The sequence below is a fragment of the Phoca vitulina genome, unplaced genomic scaffold (assembly GCF_004348235.1).
Source record: "Phoca vitulina isolate PV1807 unplaced genomic scaffold, GSC_HSeal_1.0 scaffold11, whole genome shotgun sequence".
Taxonomy (NCBI): domain Eukaryota; kingdom Metazoa; phylum Chordata; class Mammalia; order Carnivora; family Phocidae; genus Phoca; species Phoca vitulina.
Window position 1 is genome coordinate 43,082,040 of NW_022589714.1, and position 24,284 is coordinate 43,106,323.

Sequence of the window (24,284 nt, forward strand, 5' to 3'; positions counted from 1 at the left end):
TGAGCAGGGAGCCCGATGCGGGACTCGATCCCAGGACCCTGGGATCATGACCTGAGCCGAAGGCAGACGCTTAACGACTGAGCCACCCAGGCACCCCTCTGGGTTTCTCATTGTCTGTAAAATGTGGCCATTGGGTTATATAATATTTAACAACCTTCCAACTTCCAATGTCTAGAGTTCAAAGATTGTTGACCTCACAGGATAGGATTTATTTGATGACTCTTTTCCCCCTCACAAAAAATAAGAAGTGATGTAGATATTTTATATTTTTCTCCTAGAAAGGAGCCTTCAGCCTCTTGAGAGCAAGGACAATGCTTTAATTCACTGTATGTCTCTATGTTTCCTGGCATGCCTGACATTTAGTAATGGCTCTCAAAGTGGATCAGATTGTCTCTGTAGATGTCACTAGCTTTCTGTCTTAAACTACTGCTCCTTCTTTGGTAGCTTTGTCCTCCTGTTGGAGAACCAGTTCACCGACTCAAGTCAGAAGTGACCTCAGTTACAAAACAGATGTTTTCAGAGAACTACCACCCTCCCCCACAGCTATACAAAAGTGGACAGAAAGATGTTCTTATCTTATATTTTGGGATATAATTACATGACAACAAACCTCATTAAAATGAAAATGAGAAGATTCTCATCATGAAAGAAGATTCCCATATCCCAGGAGTATAGCCTATTTGCTCCAAATATATTCAGTACTATAAAATTCCAAAACAACTCAAGAATTGCAGTCTTTTGGTGTGGGGATTATGAGATTTGGCTGGTATTGAGTCTGCTGGCTTTCTGGGGATTTTAGGTTTGCCTTTTACTAAGATTATCAAGTAATTCTTCATAATGGAATGTGACTTTTGCTGTACCTGGGTTGGATTAAGAGTATGTACTGTTAGGGGCGCCTGGGTGGCTCAGTCGTTAAGTGTCTGCCTTCAGCTCAGGTCGTGATCCCAGGGTCCTGGGATCGAGCTGCATATCGGGCTCCCCGGTCCGCGGGAAGCCTGCTTCTCCCCCTCCCACTCCCTCTGCTTGTGTTCCCTCTCTTGCTGTGTCTCTCTCTGTCAAATAAACAAAATCTTAAAAAAAAAAAAAAAAAGAGTATGTACTGTTAATCTGGTTTCACACACTCTTAAACTGGGACAAGCTCTAACTCTGCAATCCTGTCCGTTTGGTTGACTGGTTTCATTGTTGCGAGCTGGAATGTCCCAAACACTCTGAACACGATCCAAAAAAATAGGAGGTAAAATGTCTGTTGGCTTTGGTTCTCTCTTGCAGTCATCCATTTGAGGGACAATGACAATATACACATTTGATCGCTTCCACATTCGTGTACTTGGCATAGCCATGTGTAATCAAATCCAAGGTCATTTTGATGTTGCAAAGTAATAGCCAAGTAGCAGGTTTCTTACCACTGAGCAGCAACACCACTTCCCCCAAATCACCAGCTGGATGCTCTTCTTATGAGCACTCTGCCTTTTCTGCTTCTTGTTCTTTTACATCCTAATGAGCTCCAACTCTCAGCTGTTACTGAAGCATTTGCCTATAGACTGCCTGCAGACTTTGTATGTATGATGTCAGGGTACTGGACTAAAGTTAATTGCTTTTTGCAAATGTTGCTGTAGCCGTTTGGCAAGGAGTTTTTAGATACAACACCAAAAGCATGATCCGTGAAAGAAAAAAATAGATGAGTTAAGCTTCATTAAAATTAAAAACTTCTGCTCTCTGAAAGACACTGTCAAGAGAATAAAAAGATAAGCCAGAGACAGAGAAAATATTTACCAGACACATGTCTGATAAAAGATTTGTATCTAAAATATACAAAGAACTCTTCAAACTCAACAATAAGAAAACTAACAATCCAATGAAGAAATGAAAAAAAGACCTGAACAGACACCTCACCAAAGAAGATGTATGGATGGTAGATAAGCATGTGAGGAGATGCTCAACATCATCTGTCATTAGGGAATCACTAATTAAAGCTACTAGGCACCTACTAGAATGGCAAAAACCTAAAAAACTAGCAATACCAAATGCTGGCAAGAATGTAGAGCAACTGGAACTCTCATTCATGCGGTATAGCACAGCCACTTTGAAAGTCAATTTCCAGTTTCTTAAAAAATAAAACATAGTTCTTAGGATATGATCCAGCAGTCAGGCTCCTGGGTATTTAACCAAATGAATTGAAAACTTATATCAGTACAAAAAGCTGCCCACAAGTGGATATAGCAGCCTTAATCATAATTGCCAAGGACTGGAAGCATCCAAGATGCCCCACCATAGGCAAATAGAAAAACAAACTGTGGGACATCCATGCAGTGGAATATTATCTGGCAATAAAAAGCAATGAGCTACTAAGCCACAAAAAGACATGAAAAGTCTACATACTATATTATTCCAACTATAAGACGTGAAAAAGGCAGAAGTATAGATACAGTAAAAAGATCACTAGTAGCTGGGGAGAGGAGAGGTGAATAGGTGAAGCATGGGGGGCTTTTTGGGCAGACAGGCTAGTGTATATGATAGTATGATGGTGGATGCATGATATTATGCACTCGTCCAAACTCACAGAATATATGCCACCAAGAGTGAGCCCTAACAGAAGCTATGGACCTTTAGTTAATAAAATAGCAACAGCAAAAAGGAATGAACTATTGATCCATTTAACAGCTTGGGTGACTCACTCTCCAGGGAATTATGCTGAGTGAAAAAGCCAATCCCAAAAGGTCATACACTGTGTGATTTTATTTATGGAATAATTTTTAAATGGCAAAATTATAGAAGTAGGTAACAGCTGAGTGGTTGACTGGAGTTAGGGAGGGAAGTGGGAATGGTTATACAAGGCCAGTGAGAGATCCTTGTGGTAACAGACCATTCTGTATCTAAACTGTGGCTGTGAATACACAAAACTACTTATGTGATTAAATTCCGTAGAACTAAACACACACAGACACACACACACACACACAACACACACACGAGTACTGGTGAAACTGGGACATCTGAATAAGATCAGTGGATTGTATCAATGCCAATGTCCTGGTTGTGATATTTTAATATAATTTTACAAGATGTTAACATTGGGAAAAATTGGGTAATGGGTACATTATTTCTTACAGCTGCATGCAAATCTACAATGATCACAAAATACAAAGCTTAATTTAAAAAAGTGTCTATATATTTGTATAGAGACATGTGTATTTAATGTGTTCTGTATTTAGTAATTTAAATAAAAATAAAACATCTATTTTTGAAAGTCCTTATGTCATATACTATAAAGGGAATATAGTTAGAATCTAAGTATGTCTTATGAAGTAAAATAGTATAACTACTGGTCTTAACCATAAGGAAAATAGTCACCTTACTTTAGTGTAATTTTAGTATTCCTAAATAGGGATACATAATAGACTTAAGGTTTCAAAGACGGTCATGGTTATTACTATTAGAAAAAAGTCAGTAAACTCCAGCATCCAGTATTGAAATCTTGGCTGTGTTGTAAAATAATTTGTCATCAAAGGGAAAGATAAAATTTGATGGATGTTAAGTTTAATTCATCACATTTCTAATACCTACCAGATAAGAAACACTGTTAAGTGTTGCAGGAGTTACAGAAAAGATTAAAGCACAGTGTCTGTCCTCATGGCTTACAGTCTAGTCATGTAGAATCATTCATTTATTCAACAAACATTTATTGAAATCCAGTTTGATTCCACACTTTGTGCTAGGCACCGAGTTTACTAACATAGTCTTTCCTTTCCTGGAACTCACAGTCGAGTAGGTAAACCTAGTACAAAATAGCATAAGGTGGAATATGAAAACCATCATAAGAGAGGCACAAAGAATGACTAGGGCTTAAAGGAGAAAGAAATCACATTAGGTCAAGTGATCAGAGATTCACAGAGAATGTGGTACATGATATAGTCCTTGAGGGAAGGGGTAGGACTTGGGGCAGTGGAATGTGGCATTCATGTGGACGCAAAGGTGGGGAAAAGCATAGAGCTTATTCTGTCATAGGTAATAGACCTGTTTGACTGGACCCCAGTAAGGGAGTAGGTAAGAACATTGAGACTGGAAAGGCAGGAATGGAAGGACTTGGCAGGAAGGTATAGCTCTCGGAGATTTTTTATTCAAGGGCATAGCAGACTGGAACCACCTTTTAAGAAGAAAAATCAGTCAGTAGCATGTAGGGCTGGAATGAGATGGATGGGAGTCAGACTCCAGAGCGTTGTGGGAAGTGATGAGGACCATTTAGGTGGCAACGGCAGTAAAAAGGAGGGACAGAACTGGAATACATAATCCAGTTGCTTGACATTTAACTATGAATGAGACTATAACTATGTATGAGAATCACCTGGATTGTTGTTAAAAATGCAGATTCCTGGCCCTCCACCTCCAGAAAATTCAAATGTTTGAATAAACATCCCAGGTGATTCTAATGAAGGTGGTCTGTATTAATCCCTTCCCTTATCCACCTAGGAAAGGTTCTTTTTAGAGATACCAGAAAAATCTCTCCAAAGGAGGAGATGGGCACCTATTGTGTGCTAGTCCCTGTCCTCGGGACTTTAAATGCAGTATCTCATTTGAGGAAGTAGGTATCCTACTCTATGTTTTATGGATGACTAAATTGTGGTTCACATAGATAATGTGATATTTCCCTGAGATTCCATGTCTGCCAAGAATGGACCGGGATATCAAGCTCCGTCCATCAAGCATCAAAGCTTGGGGTGCTGATGCTCTTGCCCTGGAGATCCATGTTGTATCCTGGCATTCCATCTGAGCTCTGAGCAGACTGTGGTTTCTGGGCTTCTTCAGACCTCTGGAGCCTCTTGTGTGAGCCAAAGCTTTGAGTCCTGTTCAGCTCTGTCTGTTGTTTGTCTAACACTCTGCAAGACTTGGAGAGTACCTGTTCTTTACCTCAAAGGGAACTTAGTCTAGTAGAACAGACTCATAAATTGGTCATTTCAGACATGATCAGATCAGACATTTCAGATCATTTCATACATACTAAGTGATAAGATGCCCTGGGTTCTTTAACAGTACATGGGAGGATACTGATTTCCACCTGGGGGTTCAGAGAAGGCTGGAGGAAAAACTCTGCCACATTATGGTCTCCAAGCTCAGCTAGGCCCTCAGTCTGCTAAGCAATATCTTCATGTACCCAGTGCTTTTTCTCCCATTACTCACAATAATTATATCAAATGTCTGTCTCTGTTGTCATGTACTGCCTGCTCCATTTTTCTTCCAAGCCACTTGTATCCTTACCTCAGACAGAAGCTGCCAAATATGAATTCCCCCAACTTGCTGCCTCCCACCTGCTTCCCACTCACCTACTTTTCTCTAGCCTCAGGAAACTCTGTCCTTTTCCAAGTCAATATTTCCACTTATGCTCAGTTCTCCTCTTGGATGGGTAGCAAATCTACTTTATTTGGCCTACACATTTTATGTTTAAAATTTTTTAATTTAGTGCCTTTAGCTGAAGCATGGGTCCTTCAGTTCTTTTTTTTTTTTTTTTAATCATTCAAGACACAGAGATACAGAGAGAGAGAGAGAGCATGAGCAGGGGAGAGGCAGAGGGAGAAGGAGAAGCAGGCTCTCCGCTGAGCCAGAAGCCGGACATGGGGCTTGATCCCAGGACCCTGGGATCATGACCTGAGCCAAAGGCAGACGCTTAACCATCTGAGCCACCCAGGCGCCTCGGGTCCTTCAGTTCTTATTCCTACCTATTGCATTATATTTTTTATTTGTGTTATTTTTCTGGTCCCATTGAGCATTTTTTGAGATTCCTGGGCCTATAAGCATAGATCTCAAAGTTAAAACTAACTCCAATCTTCAACCGAGTCAACTACTGATATAGCTGGAAGGCAACCTCTTGAGAAGTGGGGCTGCTGTCTTACAGGATGGTCTGAGCAAGTGACCAGTGACTAGTGATGGTCAGTTACACTCTATGAACTTCATGGACTGGCCAGGGACTGCGTTCTTGAAGAAATAGAACATTGTCAATTACCTAACAGAGGGAATAGAGAACCTTTCCAGCCCCAAAATGACACTTCTACCCAAAGCCTGTCCCACTAGCGTAATAACCCGTACTCTGAATGGCCAGTTGGAAGAGATCATTCTCAACATCTGAAATGTCTTATATAGGAGGCTGTTTTTGTCAGCTCGGCTACCAGAACAACATACCATAAACTGGGTGGCTTAAACAGCAGACACTTATTTCTTATAGTTCTGGAGACTGGGAAGTCCAATATCAAGGAACTGGCAGGTTTGGCTCCTGGTGAGAGCTCTCTTCTTGCCTTCTTGCTGTGACCTTACATGGTGGAGAGAGAGAACACTCTGGTCTCTCTTCCTCTTTTTATAAGGGCGCTGATCCCACCCTGTGACCTTATCTAAAACCTCATTACCTACCAAAGGTCTCACCTCTAAATACCATCACATTAGAGATTAGGGCTTCAACATACAAGTTTTTGTGGGGGCACAACCGTTCAGTCCATAACAGAGGTGTTAGCTTTCACCAACTGTTGCCTCATATGTGATGTGTAGAAGGATGGGAAGAAACAGATGCAGCATTTTCACTCATACATCTGGCATGTAAAAATATATCTGTGATATTTAGGGTTGTTAGTCACTTGAGATTAATTAAGGACAGCGAAAACACTGTCACCTAAATCTATTCCATTTTTCTCATATGTTACATATAAACAAATGCATACAGTTTCTTTTTCTAAGATTAAGAGTTGAAATGCACTTTTAAAATTACGTGTTAGTGTGGATTTGTTTTTCTTTGACTTTCTGTCCACTTAGTCTTCATAATTGCTCTATGAATCATTTGGTTTGGTCTGATACAATGTAATTTTTCAATCTGTTTTAAATTTTGAGTATAAAAGCAAAACCATAAGATTACCTAAAAAAGTATTGACTGGTTTAGGCTTCCTTGGTCACTTTATTCTGTCATTTAGAAGAATACACAGGGTTTGGAAGCCCATCTGACTATTACAGCTCAACAATACAGAAAAAATGATTACAACTGTTTGAGAGTGTCAGCATCATATATACCAAGCACTTATTATATTGCAGGAATCTCAGCTCTTTGGGGGCATTACAAAGAAGTCATACTGTATGTTTATCCTCAATGAACGTACCATTTAGTTGGAATATGCAGCATCCACATGAAACACCACAAGAAACTTCTGCAAAACACAACTGTTCTCAACTGTCCAGCTAATAATGTGTGTACATGCAAAAAAGACATAAAAATGATTTAGAGCTGCAATAGTCTCATGAATGGAGCCATGTCAACCAATAATCTCCTGTCATAGCCTGCTCTCTCAGTGATCTCCTAATTTCACTGGCATATGCCAAGACCAAAGTTCTGACTGAGCTAAGAGCTGGCAGTGCTGCCAAGGTGGGGGCAGTGCTGAGCCAGCCTAGAGAGAGGATGCATGGGGAAAAGCCTTTCCAGTGAAATCTAGAGTGAGGGGAAGAGGATCTCTCAGACAGCTAGAGGGCTCATCTGGACCAGGTGATGAGTGTCACAGGTAACTCATTAATCTCCCTGCTCTGAAACTTCCATGCAGGTTAGCCTATGTATTGTTTAGCTGACTATAATTGACCTTGTGTTTTCAGACTGAGTTCTGGGACAGTTGAAGACTGTAAGATACCAAGTGAAAGTTATTGTGAGCCACAGATCAGACCGATGCTACTCAGGCTGGCTGGCCACCTATTATCTTTTAGTGACTCAATCCAAGAAGGAAACCCTGGGAATAACCCAGGTAGAAGAAATAATGGTAAAAATAGATCCCTTTTACAATAGCAAAAGAAGGTAAAACGTTCAGGTCTTTGTGAAAACAATACAGGTAGTGCATTTTTTGGTGAAAAATAAAAGAAGACTTTGAAGGTAAATGGAAAGCTGTTAATCTGGTTCTGAATGAGAAATGTGAATACCTTGAAGAGGTCAGCTCTTCCCATTATGTAGGGGTTCAGTGAAATTCCAAGCAATATCTTAAAGACTTTAAAAAACAGGTGGGAGTCCAGAGTTTATCTGAAAGGAAAAACAACCAAGATGAGCAAAGAAATGTCTGAAACAGAGAGAAATGAGAGAGGACCCAGTGATGCCATATATTCAAGTTAGGTAAAACTCTAATAATGAAATTGTGTTGTACCACTTCAGAATTGGACAGATGAGAAAGAGAGAACAGATAAACCAGAATTAGATCCTGTAGCATATTATTATTTAATGTGGATAAAGGGAGGAGTTATTTAGTCACTGGATTGAACATTTTTGTTAGTGAATTAACTAACAACTGCTTATAATAGCAGCCCAATTTATAGTGCCTTGACCAAATAGTCTGTCCACCCCTACACCTGACTTCTGCCCTCGCCCTGCCCCAAACCTCCACACAACAGTAAGGATTCTAGAGATGGGAGCCAGGGCTGCTATAGAAGCTTCAGCATGCCACTGGGGCTTCCTTTTATCATTCTGCTGGAACCAGTCTTAGCAGATGGCTTTAGTCCTCATGCAGAATGACTACCCTACCTTCAGCAGCATGTCCATATTCCTGGAAGAAAAAATGAGGCAGGCATGTGCTAGCTGAGCCTGTCCTTTAACAGTCTTCCCCAGAAGCTCTATCCTTTGACTTTCATGTACTTGTCACTGACCAGAATTATGTTACATGGCCAGTTGTAGTTGCAAGGGAGTCTGGGAAACTCTAGTATTTTTAAATAATTCCCTGAACAAAAATCAGACCTTAACAGTTACACAGAAGGGGGGACAGATTCCATAAAGGCAGCCTGCACTGTGAGTCACAATTAGTTATCTGAGGGAAAAAAAAATCCATGTGGATACTTTATTTCCTTCCCTGCACCTGCATCCTAAAAAATAGAAGAAAATGTATTATTAATACTAAAGGATATAATAACATGCCTGCACTTAAATTTTTACCACAAATCTGCTAAATATTTAGCATAAGAAAATTGTTTTAAGGAAGTATATCAATGCATTATCATTGTTCTTGTGGTGGGGTTCTGTTTTTATTTTTTTAAATTCTTTCTACTTTTTAAAATTTTCAAACTTTTTCACAAGAAGCATGTATGACTTTTATAGTTGGAAAAAAATAAACCTTATGTTAAAATGAAAATAAATAAAAGTAAATAGGTGCAGAACTTGTCAAATGCAATAGCATAATCTTAGAGGTGTATAAAGCTATTTCCCTGATAAGAAATGCTATGGTTTTCCAAAATTAGAAATCCATGGCCTCTAGATCTGTTTACTGCTATAATTCCCCCTAATGTGGAAAACTTGACCACATAATTTTGATGGTGCAACCATGAAGTCTGAATGAGAAAGCAAGTATTAGTGAAAAATGAGAGGAAAAATATTTTCTTTAGAAAAATAAGTTGGTAGCTCTGAAGAAGATAAATTTTTTAGTGTATGGCTCTATAATCACTATATGGAATTAAGTCAAATAAGGCATTTCATTAAATGATGGATTATTTGTGAGTCTGGAACACCAGAAGGAACATGATATTTATGGCTGAATATAGCAAGATATTAGCAAGAACTCAAGACAGAGAACTGGAAGCTGTTGGCCACTGCTATGGAAATGGAAGACCAAAATGAGAATTACCCGTGATAGTCAAAGACAGAATCATACTAGGTATAATTAATGTGTAGAAGAAACAACACTCTTCTCATAAACATGGATGTTTATAGCAGCTTTATTCATAATTGTCAAAACTTGGAAGCAACCAAGATGTCCTTCAGTAGATAAAGGAATAAATTAATTTTGGTACATCCAGACAATGGAATATAATTCCTTGTTTACTGAGAGTTTTTATCATGAATGGGTGGTGGATATTGTTACTTTTTCTGCACCTGTTGATATGGTCATGTGGTTTTTCTTTTTTAGCCTTGGTATGATGAATTACATTAATTAAGTTTTGAATATTGAACCAACCATGTATACATGGGATAAATCGCACTTGGTGTGGCGTAAATTCTTTTTTTACTTTGTTGGATTTGATTTGCTAATATTTTGTTGAGGATTTTTGCATCTGTGTTCATGAGAGATATTAGTCTTTAGTTTTCTTGCAATGTCTTTGTATATTTTTGGCATTAAGTAATGCTGACCTCATAAAATGAATTAGGAAATAGTTCTTCTGCTTCTTTCCTCTGAAAGAGATTATTGAGAATTGATATAATTGATTCCTTAAATATTTGCTAGAGAAACTGTTATTTTTAGTAGGTGAAATTAAATAACTTAGTTTTTAAAATGTCATGTGATTGATTAGATTCTTCATTATCAGTAAAAAGATACAATATTAGATAAAATTATAAAGAAAAGATATGTTTTTCAATCTACTAGAAAAAATTTTCAATAAATAGAAAAAATATCCATTACTTTTAGTCCATTCTGTCTAGGTTAAGACCAATATAAAAATGGATTACAGATTTGTAAAACTTCCTCAAGGGATGTTCCAATTTTTTATATAACAGAGGACATCTCTTAGATTTTTAGTCAATCTGAAGAAAATCTAACTTTAAAACTATTTAAATGCAGGAAGGATGGTTCCCCTTACACGTCTCCTAAAAATTTGCCACTTCCCTTTTCTCAAATCTTTACCATGAAGAGCTTCTGAGAATGTGTGTTGGGGTGGGGAAAAAAAAAGGAGGTTGAAACCACTGAATGAAAGAGTATTTTCTTCATTAAAATGAATAGTGTGACTGTGTTTTCAACATGTGAAACATATCCATTTATTTAGAAGAACCTGACTGGATCCCCTTCCATTTTCATGAGGCCGGCCTGCTATTGATATTTCTGAGTCAAGGTAACTAACTAGACAGGGTTATTCTATTCTATTCTATTCTATTCTATTCTATTCTATTCTATTCTATTCTATTCATATCTATTCTGGATAGCACCTTCATGTGAATTATTAAAAGGCGCCCCTGCCATCTGTTGGAAAACTGTTGTAATATGCTAGTTTTGTTAGAAGATGCTTTACTGCCCTCTGACAGACATTTTTTCATAATAAATATACAAACTTATGATGTGAATTGCACCCCCTTGGACATGGTGCCATTGTGCAGGGCAGCTGCACAATCACACGGGGCATTTGCAAGTAGGGAAAAAAACCCAGCACCATGGCAACACGTGTTTACAACATGTAAATGAGAAACCAGATTCATTGCAGTAACTCCTGGAAAGTTCCTGTTGAGCAAGTTGGTGGTATTGGAATGTTGTGGAGGTAGGGTGTGGGGAGGGGAGGGTTCTTTCATTGATGGCTTCCATTATTGAGAACAAGAGCTTGGCTATTGCTCTTTCTCTGTCTTCCAGCCAGTTAGAAAGAGCCTACAAATTCCAACTACTTAGCCAAATGGAAAAGATTCTCTGTTTACAGAGAAAACACAAAGCCCGCTTCTTCCCCATCATTAAGCAGGCCGAGTATACTTAGCAGAACTTTTCCACTTAGGTGTCCAAGTTAAGGCTATCAGTGACTTTTTCCTTGAAATCTAAACATTTTAGAAACATTTTGTAGGGAAAACTATTCACAAGCCCTTTCAAAAAGAATCAAATAAATAGTTTGGGGGGTTTCCATCTTGGAATTAGGATGTTTATTTAAGAAACTCTAATAAAGTCCTCTTTCAAGCCCATGAAAATTATAGTCAGAATTGAGTGGCGGACTAAGGATTCAGGAAATAGCTATTGATTTGTGAGAGAGAGAGAAAAAGAAAAGGCCAAGGAATGAAGCAATTTGATGAGAAACTTTTGCTAATGGTTCTTATTTCCCCCACCTTTGAAAACGCATTCCACCAGCAGCAAAGTTTAAAACATTCTCACTCTCAGATTAGCCCACCTAGGCAAGAGTTAGTACTCAGGGCATGGCTCAGGCTGGGCTTCTGTGAGCAAAGGCATGAGAGTGGGTGGGGCTGACACACTGGCTGTCAGGCTTAGTGCAAAAGGGATTTTCAGTGAAGGCAGGCAGGGCTATGAAGGAAGTACAAAGCCTCATGCCCAAGGGATTGGACAGAAGCCAGGGAAGAATCTGAGGAGAAGAACTGGTAAGGGAGATCCTGACTGGAGAGAGAAAGTTGCACCACAGAAGATTCCAGAAGGATGCCAGAGGTAGAGCCTTTTACAGGGTGGCCACAGATGAGCCCTAAGTAGAGAGAGAACCATGAAAGAAGCCAAACTAAAGTGGACGCCAACCTGCTGTTTTATTTACTTTTCAAAACCTCCATGGGCAAGAAATCAGACAATTGTGAGGGAAACATAATATCAGAAAAGCATCAGAGAGATGCATAGGAATGGGTCACAAGAGACAGCTGAGAGTTCTAGACAGAAAAACTGGGGGCGTGTGCAAATTGTATTTTGATCAAAGTGACAAAGCTGGGCAAGGACCTGGAAGTAAATATAGAAGTGTAGTAGTTCTGAAGTAGCCACACTGGAGATCAAAGGTTCTTAGTGATTTAGAAGAAAGAAGTAGCTTAGCCAAATGCCTCTGATGACATTTCACACTTTCCACCTTATGCTTCTAACTATTCTATGTAAATATAATCCCATATCAGTGACCCATTTAGGCTGTCTAACAAATGAACACTTTCAGAATTCCAAACCTGCTTGTTTTCTGCATTTCTTATTTCAGTGAAGTAATGGTGAGAGATGTATGTATGTTGAGTCCCTACCAGCACTTAGGTTTCTTTGATTTGGTAATGTTAAAACCATATGGATGTTTAGGTAGATCATAATCCCCAGTTGAGCATTAGTTACTGCTGTGGCTGATGGGTGACTTAGTTGACCCATCAGCTGTATGGGAAGTCAGGGAGTAATCAAGAAACTTCCAGAGAAAAGACTAGCTTTTTAAAATTCACGGTGACCTTGCCTATTAGTAGGTGTAGTTCAAGAGTAACTTCCTGCAACCCATAAGATGAGCAATTTTCCCCTTTGGGCATGGGGTGGAACTGGGTGGAAAGTAAAGATAAAGAAACCAGAAATCTCCACCCCATGTATCTACCTTGTAGGGTTATTAAAGATGAATTCAGTGGCTTTCCATCTTGACTGTACGCTAGACTCACTTGGAGTTTTTATGAATTCTGATACCCAGACCAGGCCCCCAGAACCATCAAATTAAAATCTCTTAGGACGGGACCCAGCATCAGCCTTTTATTGTTTGCTTTTAGTTCCACAGATCGTTCCAGTGTGCAGCCAAGGTGAGAACAACTGGATTAAATGAAACAATGCTGGTGCCTGGCACCCTTTGGGTGCCCAAAGAGCATGAGCACTCTCTTCTTTGAATCATTTCCTGCTCCCCAGCCTCCCCCTTTTCTGAACTTGCACAAGATAATGCTGTCTCTGGCTTGGTGGTTCAACATGTATCACAGATGACTTGGCCTCAGAGTTGGAGAATTCATTGTTAGCTCCATGTTGAAAAAGAACTCTCTTCTATTTTCACTTTGAATGTACCATCTCCTCACTTGTTTCCTGTTTTCATCTTCCTTCCAGTATTACTTAATTTCCTGCACCCAGAATCTGTGGATTTAGGGAGAATTCTGACTTCTGTGTCCCTAGTGATTGCATTTAGCTAAACCTTCTTGAGCACTTTAGAAAGTCAGGGTGGGTCTAAAGTTTAAGGAATAGAGAGGGTTCCTAAAAATAGAACACAATTCATCCATTTCAGTTAAAAATGCCTTCATGTTTTCCAAGCATTTTTCAACTCTTAAGCGTTTTTAATAAGCTCACTTATGAGTCTTGTTGAAAAATAAATAAAATACACTTGTTTTCATTAAGGGAAGAGATCTTTTTCCATCTTAGTTGGTATTGTTGAAGGAGACAAAAGGAGTCCAAAACTTGGCAAAGGACTACATTATTAGTGACATATTGGTCACAGATGTGCTGTGGTAGAGCTACATTTTCTTCCGTCAATTAGTATCTTACCCACAAACTACATATGAAAGCCCAGATAACCTCTTTACCAAAGGGAAGGATGAAAAAAAATGATATTTGCAAAATCTCTATTTTTAAGGTATTCTAAATGTGTTTTTATAAATAGACAAGTGACACATGTCCACTGGCTATTTGTACGTTTAAAGGAGAAATAATGCTAGATGATGCCCTTATCATCGATCCCAAATGCCTTAAGCAAGTGCTGATATGCCGAGGTAATTTTTGGCAATACTAGTGAATTTTAAGATTTTCTTTCCTTAACAATTCTTAAGAAAATCAAGGAGGCACACTCAAGAGTCAGAAGGGAACTCTCTTTAGTAATTTTATTGGTTGAATTGGTGGGCCTTTGAAGCAGAGTATAAGGAGTTCACATTGTATTCAGTTGCAGAAAGTCCTAAAAAGACTCCAAGGAGAGTATTGACAAGCCAACTCTGGAAACAGAGTTAAGATTCACTTGGGGAGGAAATGATGTTGGCATCCCATGAAGGCAGTTGTAATAGGTGAATGTAATTCCAGACCTAAAGCTTTGACCATAAGGATGTAATGGAGGGAAAAGATATGATGTTAAAAAAAAAAAAAAGGATTAAGAAACACATTTGATGGACATAAAAATAATAATGACAAACTAAAACTTTATTATAATTTTAAAACTCATCTTGATAAGAAAACTAGACAAGGTAATAACTCCTGGAAGGATGACAGATACTTCAATTTCTAGCATGTTTAAATTGATGAGCTAACCAGTTTGAAAGGTTATGTAAATTGAAAGTGATATGGAATTGAACAAAAGGGAAAAATTAGAAGAAGAATTAGTGCCTTACCTATGTAAGAAGCTGAATTAGACAGAGAAAAAACAATGTAGCCGACTTCCCTGATATATAGGTAGAAGGTTATCTATTGGCATTTTTAATTCGGCAAGAATATGTATGATTTAGTGATCCGACGATTGCAAAGACAGATGGCCTTGAATCAGGAGCTTGTGATATACTTTTCAGCCCCCAGACTATTTAATAGTACTGTCAAGGGAATGTCAGTGTTTTGATGTGTATCCAGTACTGTACAGCGTCTTGTGTATTGTTTGATTTTATAAGTTCAAGATGTAGTACTCTACAGCTTTTTAAAAATAAACCTGTAAGAAGACTTCAGTTCTTTTCATTCTCAAAGTCCCTTGTTTTGTTGTTTCCCATTTCCCTAGGAAAGTGACAATATTCGAGGACCCTGATCAGAACATTCACCTGAAAAACCTGTCTCTCCATCAGGCAGCCACAGAGGAAGAAGCTCTAAATCTGCTCTTCTTAGGAGACACCAACAGAATGATTGCTGAGGTAATAAACTTTTCTCCACAAGCTGCTTTTCCATATTATAAGATCTAATAGAATTTTAGGGACAGAACAACCTCAAAGACAATCTCATCCAGATCTCATGTCACAGATAAGAAATCCTAGATTCAGAGAATTGAGACTTTCCCAGGGTCATTCAGCTTAGTTAAGAAGCAGGGTCTGATCTCTAGACTGGTACCTTTGATATTTTCAATTTTCTACAAATTAGTTTGCAGATAACCAATGGAAACTCCTTAAATGTTTTAATCATAGGAATTTTCGCATAATTTTTGAAATTTAAAAATACACAGTTCATTATTCCTAACCTCAGATCCTCCAAATATTGGAGCATGTTTACAGATCCATATATTTTCATGTATTTAGGAAATTAATATTTATATGGCATTTAGAACAATACATGGAACATGAGAAGTGCTGTATGTATTTGCGGCTGTTGTTGGCAGATCTGCATGTCTACGCCATGGGGTGTAGTAAGTATGCCTCAGTGCAATATTTGGAATGTATTTATACTAAAACTTACTTATTGTTAATCTAACATTGGACCTCACTGGGTGCCTGTATTTCACCTGGAAACCCTAGACAGGAGTCAGGACTGACTAAGCGTGGTCAGAGGCCCGGACCCTAACCAGTTACTGATTGAAGATGGAGCATCACAAAGCTCTCACCCAGCGACACTGAAGTAAAAGAATGGGTGTGGGGGTGGTGTGGGAACAGTTCCCCAAATGAACAGCTTACCATTAACACTGGCACTTCCTTTTTTTTTTTTAATTGAAGTATAGTTAACATACGATGTTATATTAGTTTCAGGCGTACAACATAGTAATTTGACAAGTCTGTACGTTATTCAGTGCTTGCCACCATGAGGTGGTCACCGTTGGCCCCATGCAATGTTACTGCAGTATTACTGACTATACTCCCTATGCTGTACTTTTCATCTCTGTGACTGATTTATTTTATGACTGAAAGTTTGTACCTCTTAGTCCCTTTTACCCATTTTACCTACCATCCTCATCTACCTCACCTCTGGCAACTACCAGTTTGTTCTTTGTATTTAAGAGTCTGTTTGGTTTTGTTTGTTCGTTTTGTTTTTTAGATTCCACATATAAGCGAGATCACATAGGATTTGTCTTTCTCTGTCTGACGTATTTCACTTAGCATGATGCCTTCTAGGTTTATCCACGTTGTTGCAAGTGGCAGGATCTCATTCTTTTTAGTGGCTGGTAATATTCCATTGCTTCTATATACCACATCTTCTTTATCCATTCATCTACTGGTGGATATTTGAGTTGCTTCCGTATCTTGGCTATTATAAATAATGCTGCAATAAACATAGGGATGCCTATTATTTTTGAATTAGTGTTTTTGTGTTCTTTGGGTAAATATTCAGTAGTAGAATTACTGGATCATATGGTAGTTCTATTTTTAATTTTTCAAGGAACCTCCATATTGTTTTCCACAGTGGCTGCACCAGTATGCATTCCCACCAACAGTGCACAAGGGTTCCCTTTTCTTCACATCCTTGCTAATACTTATTATTTCTTGTCTTTTTGATACCAGCCATCTGACAGGTGGGAGGTGATGTCTCATTGTAGTTTTGATTTGGATTTCCCTGATGGTAACTGATGAACATCTTTTCATGTGTCTGTTGGCCATCTCATGTCTTCTTTGGAGAAATGTCTGTTCATGTCTTCTGCCCATTTTTTAATTGGGTTATTTGTTTTTTTGGGTGTTGAGCTGTGTCAGTTCTTTATGTATTTTGGATATTAACCTCTTATCAGATTTATCATTTGCAAATATCTTCTCCCATTCACTAGGTTGCCGTTCTGTTTTGTGGATGGTTTCTTTTGCTGTGCAAAAGCTTTTTATTTTGGTGTAGTCACAATAGTTTATTTTTGCTTTTGTTTCTCTTTCCTGAGGAGACATATCCATAAATATGTTGCTAAGGGCAGTGTCCAAGAGATTACTGCCTGTGTTTTCTTTTAGGAGTTTTATGGTTTCAGGTCTCACATTTAGGTCTGTAATCCATTTTGTGTTTATTTTTGTGTATGGTCCAGTTTCATTCTTTTGCATGTAGCCGTCCACTTTTCCCAGCACCATTTATTGAAGAGATTGTCTTTTCCCCATTGTATATTCTTGGCACTTTCCTTTTTAAACCATGCTCCCTGAGTTCTGTTTTACCTTGTCTCTGATAACAAGCAGTGGGTGAGGTTAGTAAGCTGGGAGGATAAGAAGTCTGAGAAAATCTCTATCAAATGACTTTTTCTTCCTGTCCATTTCTACTTTCCAGAATGTACTGCCTTAGATATAAGATGAATAAATGGAAACCAAATTCAGATAGTGAAAGCATGGTGCTGTCATCTGTTATTCTGAGTTCTTAGTTTTGCTGTTTTTTACCAGTTCTGCATGAATGCTTTCCAATAGACTAACGTATATAGGTTGAGTTTATGTGCCACATGTAACATGGATTTAAGAACCTTGAAATTATTATTTTCATTTAAAGAAAGTTTTATGTGTTTCTTAATTTCCAAATATCTTGTTTTGCTTTCCAATGTTTTGCATTTGTGTTTTGCTTCAACATTAATTGCTCATGTGATCATCCACCGTGATCTTATTTGTCATGATAATTGAAGCTTAAGAAATAAAAGCGGATTCAGAATTAGGGAGAATAATGACAAAAGATTTAGAATGCCCTACTAAAAATCCTGATTCTCCATACACAGAAAGGGCAAACCTAGAGATACAGGATATAACTGAGTCCTGGCCACCAACAGAATATGAAAGAGAGAAAAAGTAAATTTGTAAATGCTATTGGAAAACAGAGAAACCTGTCCCTGCCACGATGCTAACCTTCCTCCAGAGGTGACTCATGCCTACAGAAACCTAGGCCTTCCCCGCACAATTATATTCTCTCATCTTGAATGGGTTACAGAGGGAGGGCTCCTGCCCTGGTTCACCATGACCTCTATTAGCTTGAAAGCTTGGCTATTTGGTATTTCAAAGTTATGCATTAACTTTAGCTGACAGTGTATTTTCAGACTATTGTTTTCTAAAGTTTTGAGGACTTTAAACTTCTTTGTGCCAGAGTATCTGTCATGTTCTACCACCTTACAGAATTCCAACAGTCTTTTCCTATTACTGCTGAGTATCTAATAATAGTATCATAAATAGCTAAAACCTGACAAAGTTCAATCCTAATAATGTTGGTTGTGCATTATTTTTTTATTTATTCATTTTTTTTCTATGTAAAGCCCGATTTCTTTTTTTTTTTTAAGATTTTATTTATTTATTTGACAGAGAGATTGACAGCGAGAGAGGGAACACAAGCAGGGGGTAGTGGGAGAGGGAGAAGCAGGCCTCCCACTGAGCGGGGAGCCCGATGCGGGGCTCGATCCCAGGATCCTGGGATCACGACCCAAGCCGAAGGCAGACGCTTAACGACTGAGCCACCCAGGCGCCCCAAGCCCGATTTCTTTTAAACCAAGTCTGATAGGTTTTGGATGTTTCTGTGCTTGCTTTTTATTTTTTCTTTGGTAGTGATAGCTACTTGTTACATCAAGAACCTGCTCAATAGACTTGGCACTGTTGTGGACACTTTCTACATGTATATGTTATTTTTGATTCTTATTTTATAGATAGAAACTGAGGCTCAAAGAGTTAGACTACTTGCCCAAGGTCACACAACTAACTAGCAAATGTCAGGGCCACGGTTCAGCTTCAAGTCTGACTGATTTAGAAGCTTGTGCTTTTTCCTTTTATTACATCTCATAAGTACAATAATCAAATTGACATATGTCAACTTTTTCAAGGGAGGACATATTTCTGAGTTATTTAAAAAGTATAGCAAGTATTTAGCACTTCAGTTTATCTCTTGAATTCATTGAAAGCAAATACATAAAAATATAAAGGAAGACTAACTATTAATCACTGGAAACACTTTATTATTCAGAGCCTCTAAAAAAGTATGTTTTAGATTACAACCTAGCTGTCAGAATATAATTTGTCAGCACAGAATGAGCTTACCAGGATAAAAAGAACACACTAATCATTTTTTTTAAATGAGGTTCCCAATTTCCCATTTACGCAGAGACATACAGAAGTTGCCATGGTAACCAGAAAACATTTGCAAAACAGAGCCTGAATCTGAGGGACACAGAGTGGAGCTCTCTTTCCTTCAGTGTTCTCTACCCCTAGCCAACATTCTAAGGAAAAGTAATTAAGAGTAGCTTCATCCTCTTCTTATTTATTCAGAACTCTTAAATAATTTCTGTAATCCTACTAATGTTTAGAATAAAACCTGATTGTGTCCTTAGGGTAGGTTTTTTAAAACAGTTGACTTGCTGTGCCAAAGAGGATAAATTGTCAAAGCTAAATTGTGTGTGACCCAGTGTCAAAGCCCACCAGTAGCAAGTATGACTTGATACTTTTCTATCTTATCACTGAAATGTTTCCATCAATTAATCAAATCTAATTGACCAAGACATTCTGCATTTGACTGTTAAGCCCTGCAAAGTCCTCTTGCTGGGACCATTGGCTCAGCCCCACCCATGATCTAGAGCATTCTGTGCCCAAGTGTGGCCTGAGGTAACTTGCACTAGAATACCCTGTAGTAGTCAAGAGACCTTTCTTGGATCTCATTTCTGATCAGTGGATTCAGAATCTCTGCGGTGGAGCCCAGGAGTATGCATTTTAGCATTTTATTTTATTTCTTTTTGCTAGAACATGTACAAAACTGTATTTTAAAAAATTACATTTGTCCCCTCAACTGGAGTAAGCTCTTTCAGGGCCCGGATCTTTTTATATTTTCTTCATCTTTGGGTCCCCAGTATCTCGAGCACTGCCTGACATACAGTAAGTGCTTACAGAAATGCTTAATGAATGCAAAACCTGCAGATCTAAAATTTTTTATTTAATTTAATTTAATTTTAATTCCAGTGTAGTTAACATACAGTGTTATATTTATTTCAGGTGTACGATATAGTAATTAGACACTTTCATACATCATCCAGTGCTCATCACGACAAGTGCACTCCTCAGTCCCCATCACCTGTTTCACCCAAACTCCGACCCCCTCCCCTCTGGTAACCATAAGTTTGTTCTCTATAGTTAAGAGTCTGTTTCTTGGTTTGTCTCTCTCTCTCTCTTTTTGCTCCTTGTTCATTTGTTTTGTTTCTTAAATTCCACATATGAGTGAAATCATATGGTATTTGTCTTTCCCTGACTGACTTATTTTGCTCAGCATTATACTCTCTGGCTCCATCCATGTTGTTGCAAATGGCAAGATTCCATTCTTTTTTATGGCTGAGTAATATTCCATTGTACTTATATACCACCTCTTTTTCATCCATTCATCAGTCAGTGGACACTTGAGTTGCTTCCCTAATCTGACTATTGTACATAATGCTGCTATAAACATACTGGTGCATGTATCCCTTTGAATTAGTGTTTTTGTATTTTGGGGGTAAATACCCAATATTGCAATTACTGGATTATATGGTAATTCTATTTTTGACTTTTTGAAGAACCTCCTTACTGTTTTCCACAGTGCTGCACCTGTTTGTGTTCCCACCAACACTACATGAGGCTTCCTTTTCTCTACATCCTCACTGACACTTGTTGTTTTTTGTGTTTTTGATTTTAGCCATTCTGACAGGTGTGAGGTGATATCTCCTTGTAGTTTTGATTTGCACTTCCCTGATGATAAGGGGTGTTGAGCATCTTTTCATGTGTCTGTTGGCCATCTGTAGGTCTTCTTTGGAGAAATGTCTGTTCACATCCTCTGCCCATTTTCTAATTGGGTTATTTGTTTTTTGAGTGTTGAGTTGTATCAGTTCTTTATCTACTTTGGATACTAACCCTCTATTGGATATGTCATTTGCCATCTTAGCATAAATGTGCTCAGGCTAAACCTGGGGGCAGTTTGGGTTTTACCATTAAGAAGCTGGTTGAAACCCACTCTCAGATAAGAATGTGGGCAAGTCCATATTCTACACCCTTGCCAACACCACAAAATCTGAAAGTTCTGCTAATTTGGCAGGCAAAAAAAAAATCTTGTTTTCATTTATTTACCATTTGCATTTCTGTTTTTGTTTATGTCTTCTAATTGTTTTTCTCTTGGAGTCTTAGGGTAAGTCTGTTGATTTGTTGGCTCTATGAGGGCTGAGACTTGGTCTTGTTCACATCCACCATACCTAGAAACAGAACCTGACATATAATAGGTGTTCAGTAAATAATCATTGAATGAATGAACATTAAAGATAATAACTTTTTGCCTTTGTCATATATTTAGCAAATATTTTAAAATTTTATAAATTTTCTTTTGGTTTTTCTTTTTTTTTTACTATAGTTAAGTGGGTCTTTTTATTTTATGGTTTCTGCCTTGGATGCCATGCTTAGACATACAATAGCTCATTGATGAATAATTCTACTTATTAGAAAGCATTTTGTTTTTTTGAATTGAAATTTGATGCCCAGTAGCAACCATCCCATTGTTCACATTTTGACCTGGGACATGGAAAAGGATCATCATCATCAGGAAGGAGTGGATCTTATCAAAGATTTCTGGGGCATGGGGATTTTACCTGAATCTTGAAAAAGGCTATCCTGAATTAATAAAATCAGGGTTCATTTTGAATCCTCCTTCTAGAAGTAGCTTCCATTGTTAAAAGTGCCATTAAATATTCATTTAGAGGAGTTGTAATGTTGCTCAGAGTGAATCATTAGACTAATACAAGCCTCTTTTACAAGCCAGTTTGGACAAGAGAATAGTATCTGGGTTGTCTTCTACCAAAACTTCATAGTAGTGTCTGTTTTGGGCTGAATTGTGTCCTTCCCCCTCCTCTTCATTCATATGTTAAAGTCCTAACCCCCAGTACCTGAGAATGTGACCTTATTGAGAGGTGGGGTCTTTATAGAGGTCATCAATTTAAAATGAGGTCATTAGGGTGAGCCCTAATCCTGTATGACTGGTGGCCTTATAAAATGGGGAAATTTGGAGATAGATACATATCCAGGGAGAATGCTGTGTGAACACAAAAACGCTCATCTATAAGCAAGGAGAGGGGCCTGGAACAGATCTTTCCCTCACAGTCCTCAGAGGGATGAACCAACCCTGCCAACACCTCCATTTTGGACTTCTAACCTTAAGAACCATTAGATGATAAACATCTGTTGTTTAAGCCCCCAGTTTGTTGTACTTTGTCATGACAGCCCTGGAAAACTAATCCAGTGTCCACATAAGCTAGACTGTATTTTCTTTCTTTTTCTTGTTTTTAATTTTTTTATTGTTATGTTAATCACCATACATTACATCATTGGTTTTTGATGTAGTGTTCCATGATTCATTGTTTGTGCATAACACCCAGTGCTCCGTGCAGAACGTGCCCTCCTTAATACCCATCACCAGGCTAACCCATCCTCCCACTCCCCTCCCCTCTGGAACCCTCAGTTTGTTTTTCAGGGTCCATCTTCTCTCATGGTTTGTCTCCCGCTCCGATTTCCCCCCTTCATTCTTCCCCTCCTGCTATCTTCTTCTTTTTTTTTTTCTTAACACATATTGCATTATTTGTTTCAGAGGTACAGATATGTGATTCAACAGTCTTGCACAATTCACAGAGCTCACTATAGCACATACCCTCCCCAGTGTCCCATCACCCAGCCACCCCATCCCTCCAACCCCACCCCCCACTCCAGCAACCCTCAGTTTGTTTCCTGAGATTAAGAATTCCTCATATCAGTGAGGTCATATGATACATGTCTTTCTCTGATTGACTTATTTCGCTCAGCATAACACCCTCCAGTTCCATCCACGTCGTTGCAAATGGCAAGATCTCATTCCTTTTGATGGCTGCATAATATTCCATTGTATATATATACCACCTCTTCTTTATCCATTCATCTGTTGAAGGACATCTTGGCTCTTTCCACAGTTCGGCTATTGTGGACATTGCTGCTATAAACATCGGGGTGCACTTATCACTTTGGATCCCTACATTTGTATCTTTGGGGTACATACCCAGTAGTGCAATCGCTGGATCGTACGGTAGCTCTATTTTCAACTTTTTGAGGAACCTCCATACTGTTTTCCAGAGTGGCTGCACCAGCTTGCATTCCCACCAACAGTGTAGGAGGGTTCCCCTTTCACCGCATCCCTGCCAACATCTCTCATTTCCTGAGTGTTCATTTTAGCCATTCTGACTGGTGTGAGGTGGTATCTCATTGAGGTTTTGATTTGGATTTCCCTGATGCCGAGCGATGTTGAGCACTCTTTCATGTGTCTGTTGGCCATTTGGATGTCTTCTTTGGAAAAATGTCTGTTCATGTCTTCTGCCAATTTCTTGATTGGATCATTTGTTCTTTGGGTGTTGAGTTTGATAAGTTCTTTATAGATTTTGGATACTAGCCCTTTATCTGATATGTCATTTGCAAATATCTTCTCCCATTCTGTTGGTTTTGTTGACTGTTTCTTTTGCTGTGCAAAAGCTTTTCATCTTGATGAAGTCCCAATAGTTCATTTTTGCCCTTGCTTCCCTGGCCTTTGGCGATGTTTCTAGGAAGAAGTTGCTGCGGCTGAGGTCGAAGAGGTTGCTGCCTGTGTTCTCCTTTAGGATTTTGATGGACTCCTGTCTCACATTGAGGTCTTTCAACCATTTGGAGTCTATTTTTGTGTGTGGTGGAAGGAAATGGTCCAGTTTCATTCTTCTGCATGTGGCTGTCCAATTTTCCCAACACCATTTGTTGAAGAGACTGTCTTTTTTCCATTGGACATTCTTTCCTACTTTGTCAAAGATTAGTTGATCATAGAGTTGAGGGTCCATTTCTGGGCTCTCTATTCTGTTCCATTGATCTATGTGTCTGTTTTTGTGCCAGTACCATACTGTCTTGATGATGACAGCTTTGTAATAGAGCTGGAAGTCTGGAATTGTGATGCCGCCAGCTTTGCTTTTCTTTTTCAACATTCCTCTGGCTATTCGGGGTCTTTTCTGGTTCCATACAAATTTTAGGATTATTTGTTCCA

At 38.6% G+C, this 24,284-nt stretch overlaps 1 protein-coding gene across 1 annotated transcript in view; it reads left to right on the forward strand.

Moving 5' to 3' along the window:
* KIF6 (kinesin family member 6) overlaps nucleotides 1–24,284 on the forward strand; it is a 422,557-nt gene that overhangs the window by 89,624 nt on the left and 308,649 nt on the right. The window contains exon 6 of the mRNA XM_032409883.1: nucleotides 15,127–15,256. Within this exon, the coding sequence (XP_032265774.1) occupies nucleotides 15,127–15,256 (130 nt within the window). The remainder of the gene's footprint in view (nucleotides 1–15,126; nucleotides 15,257–24,284) is intronic.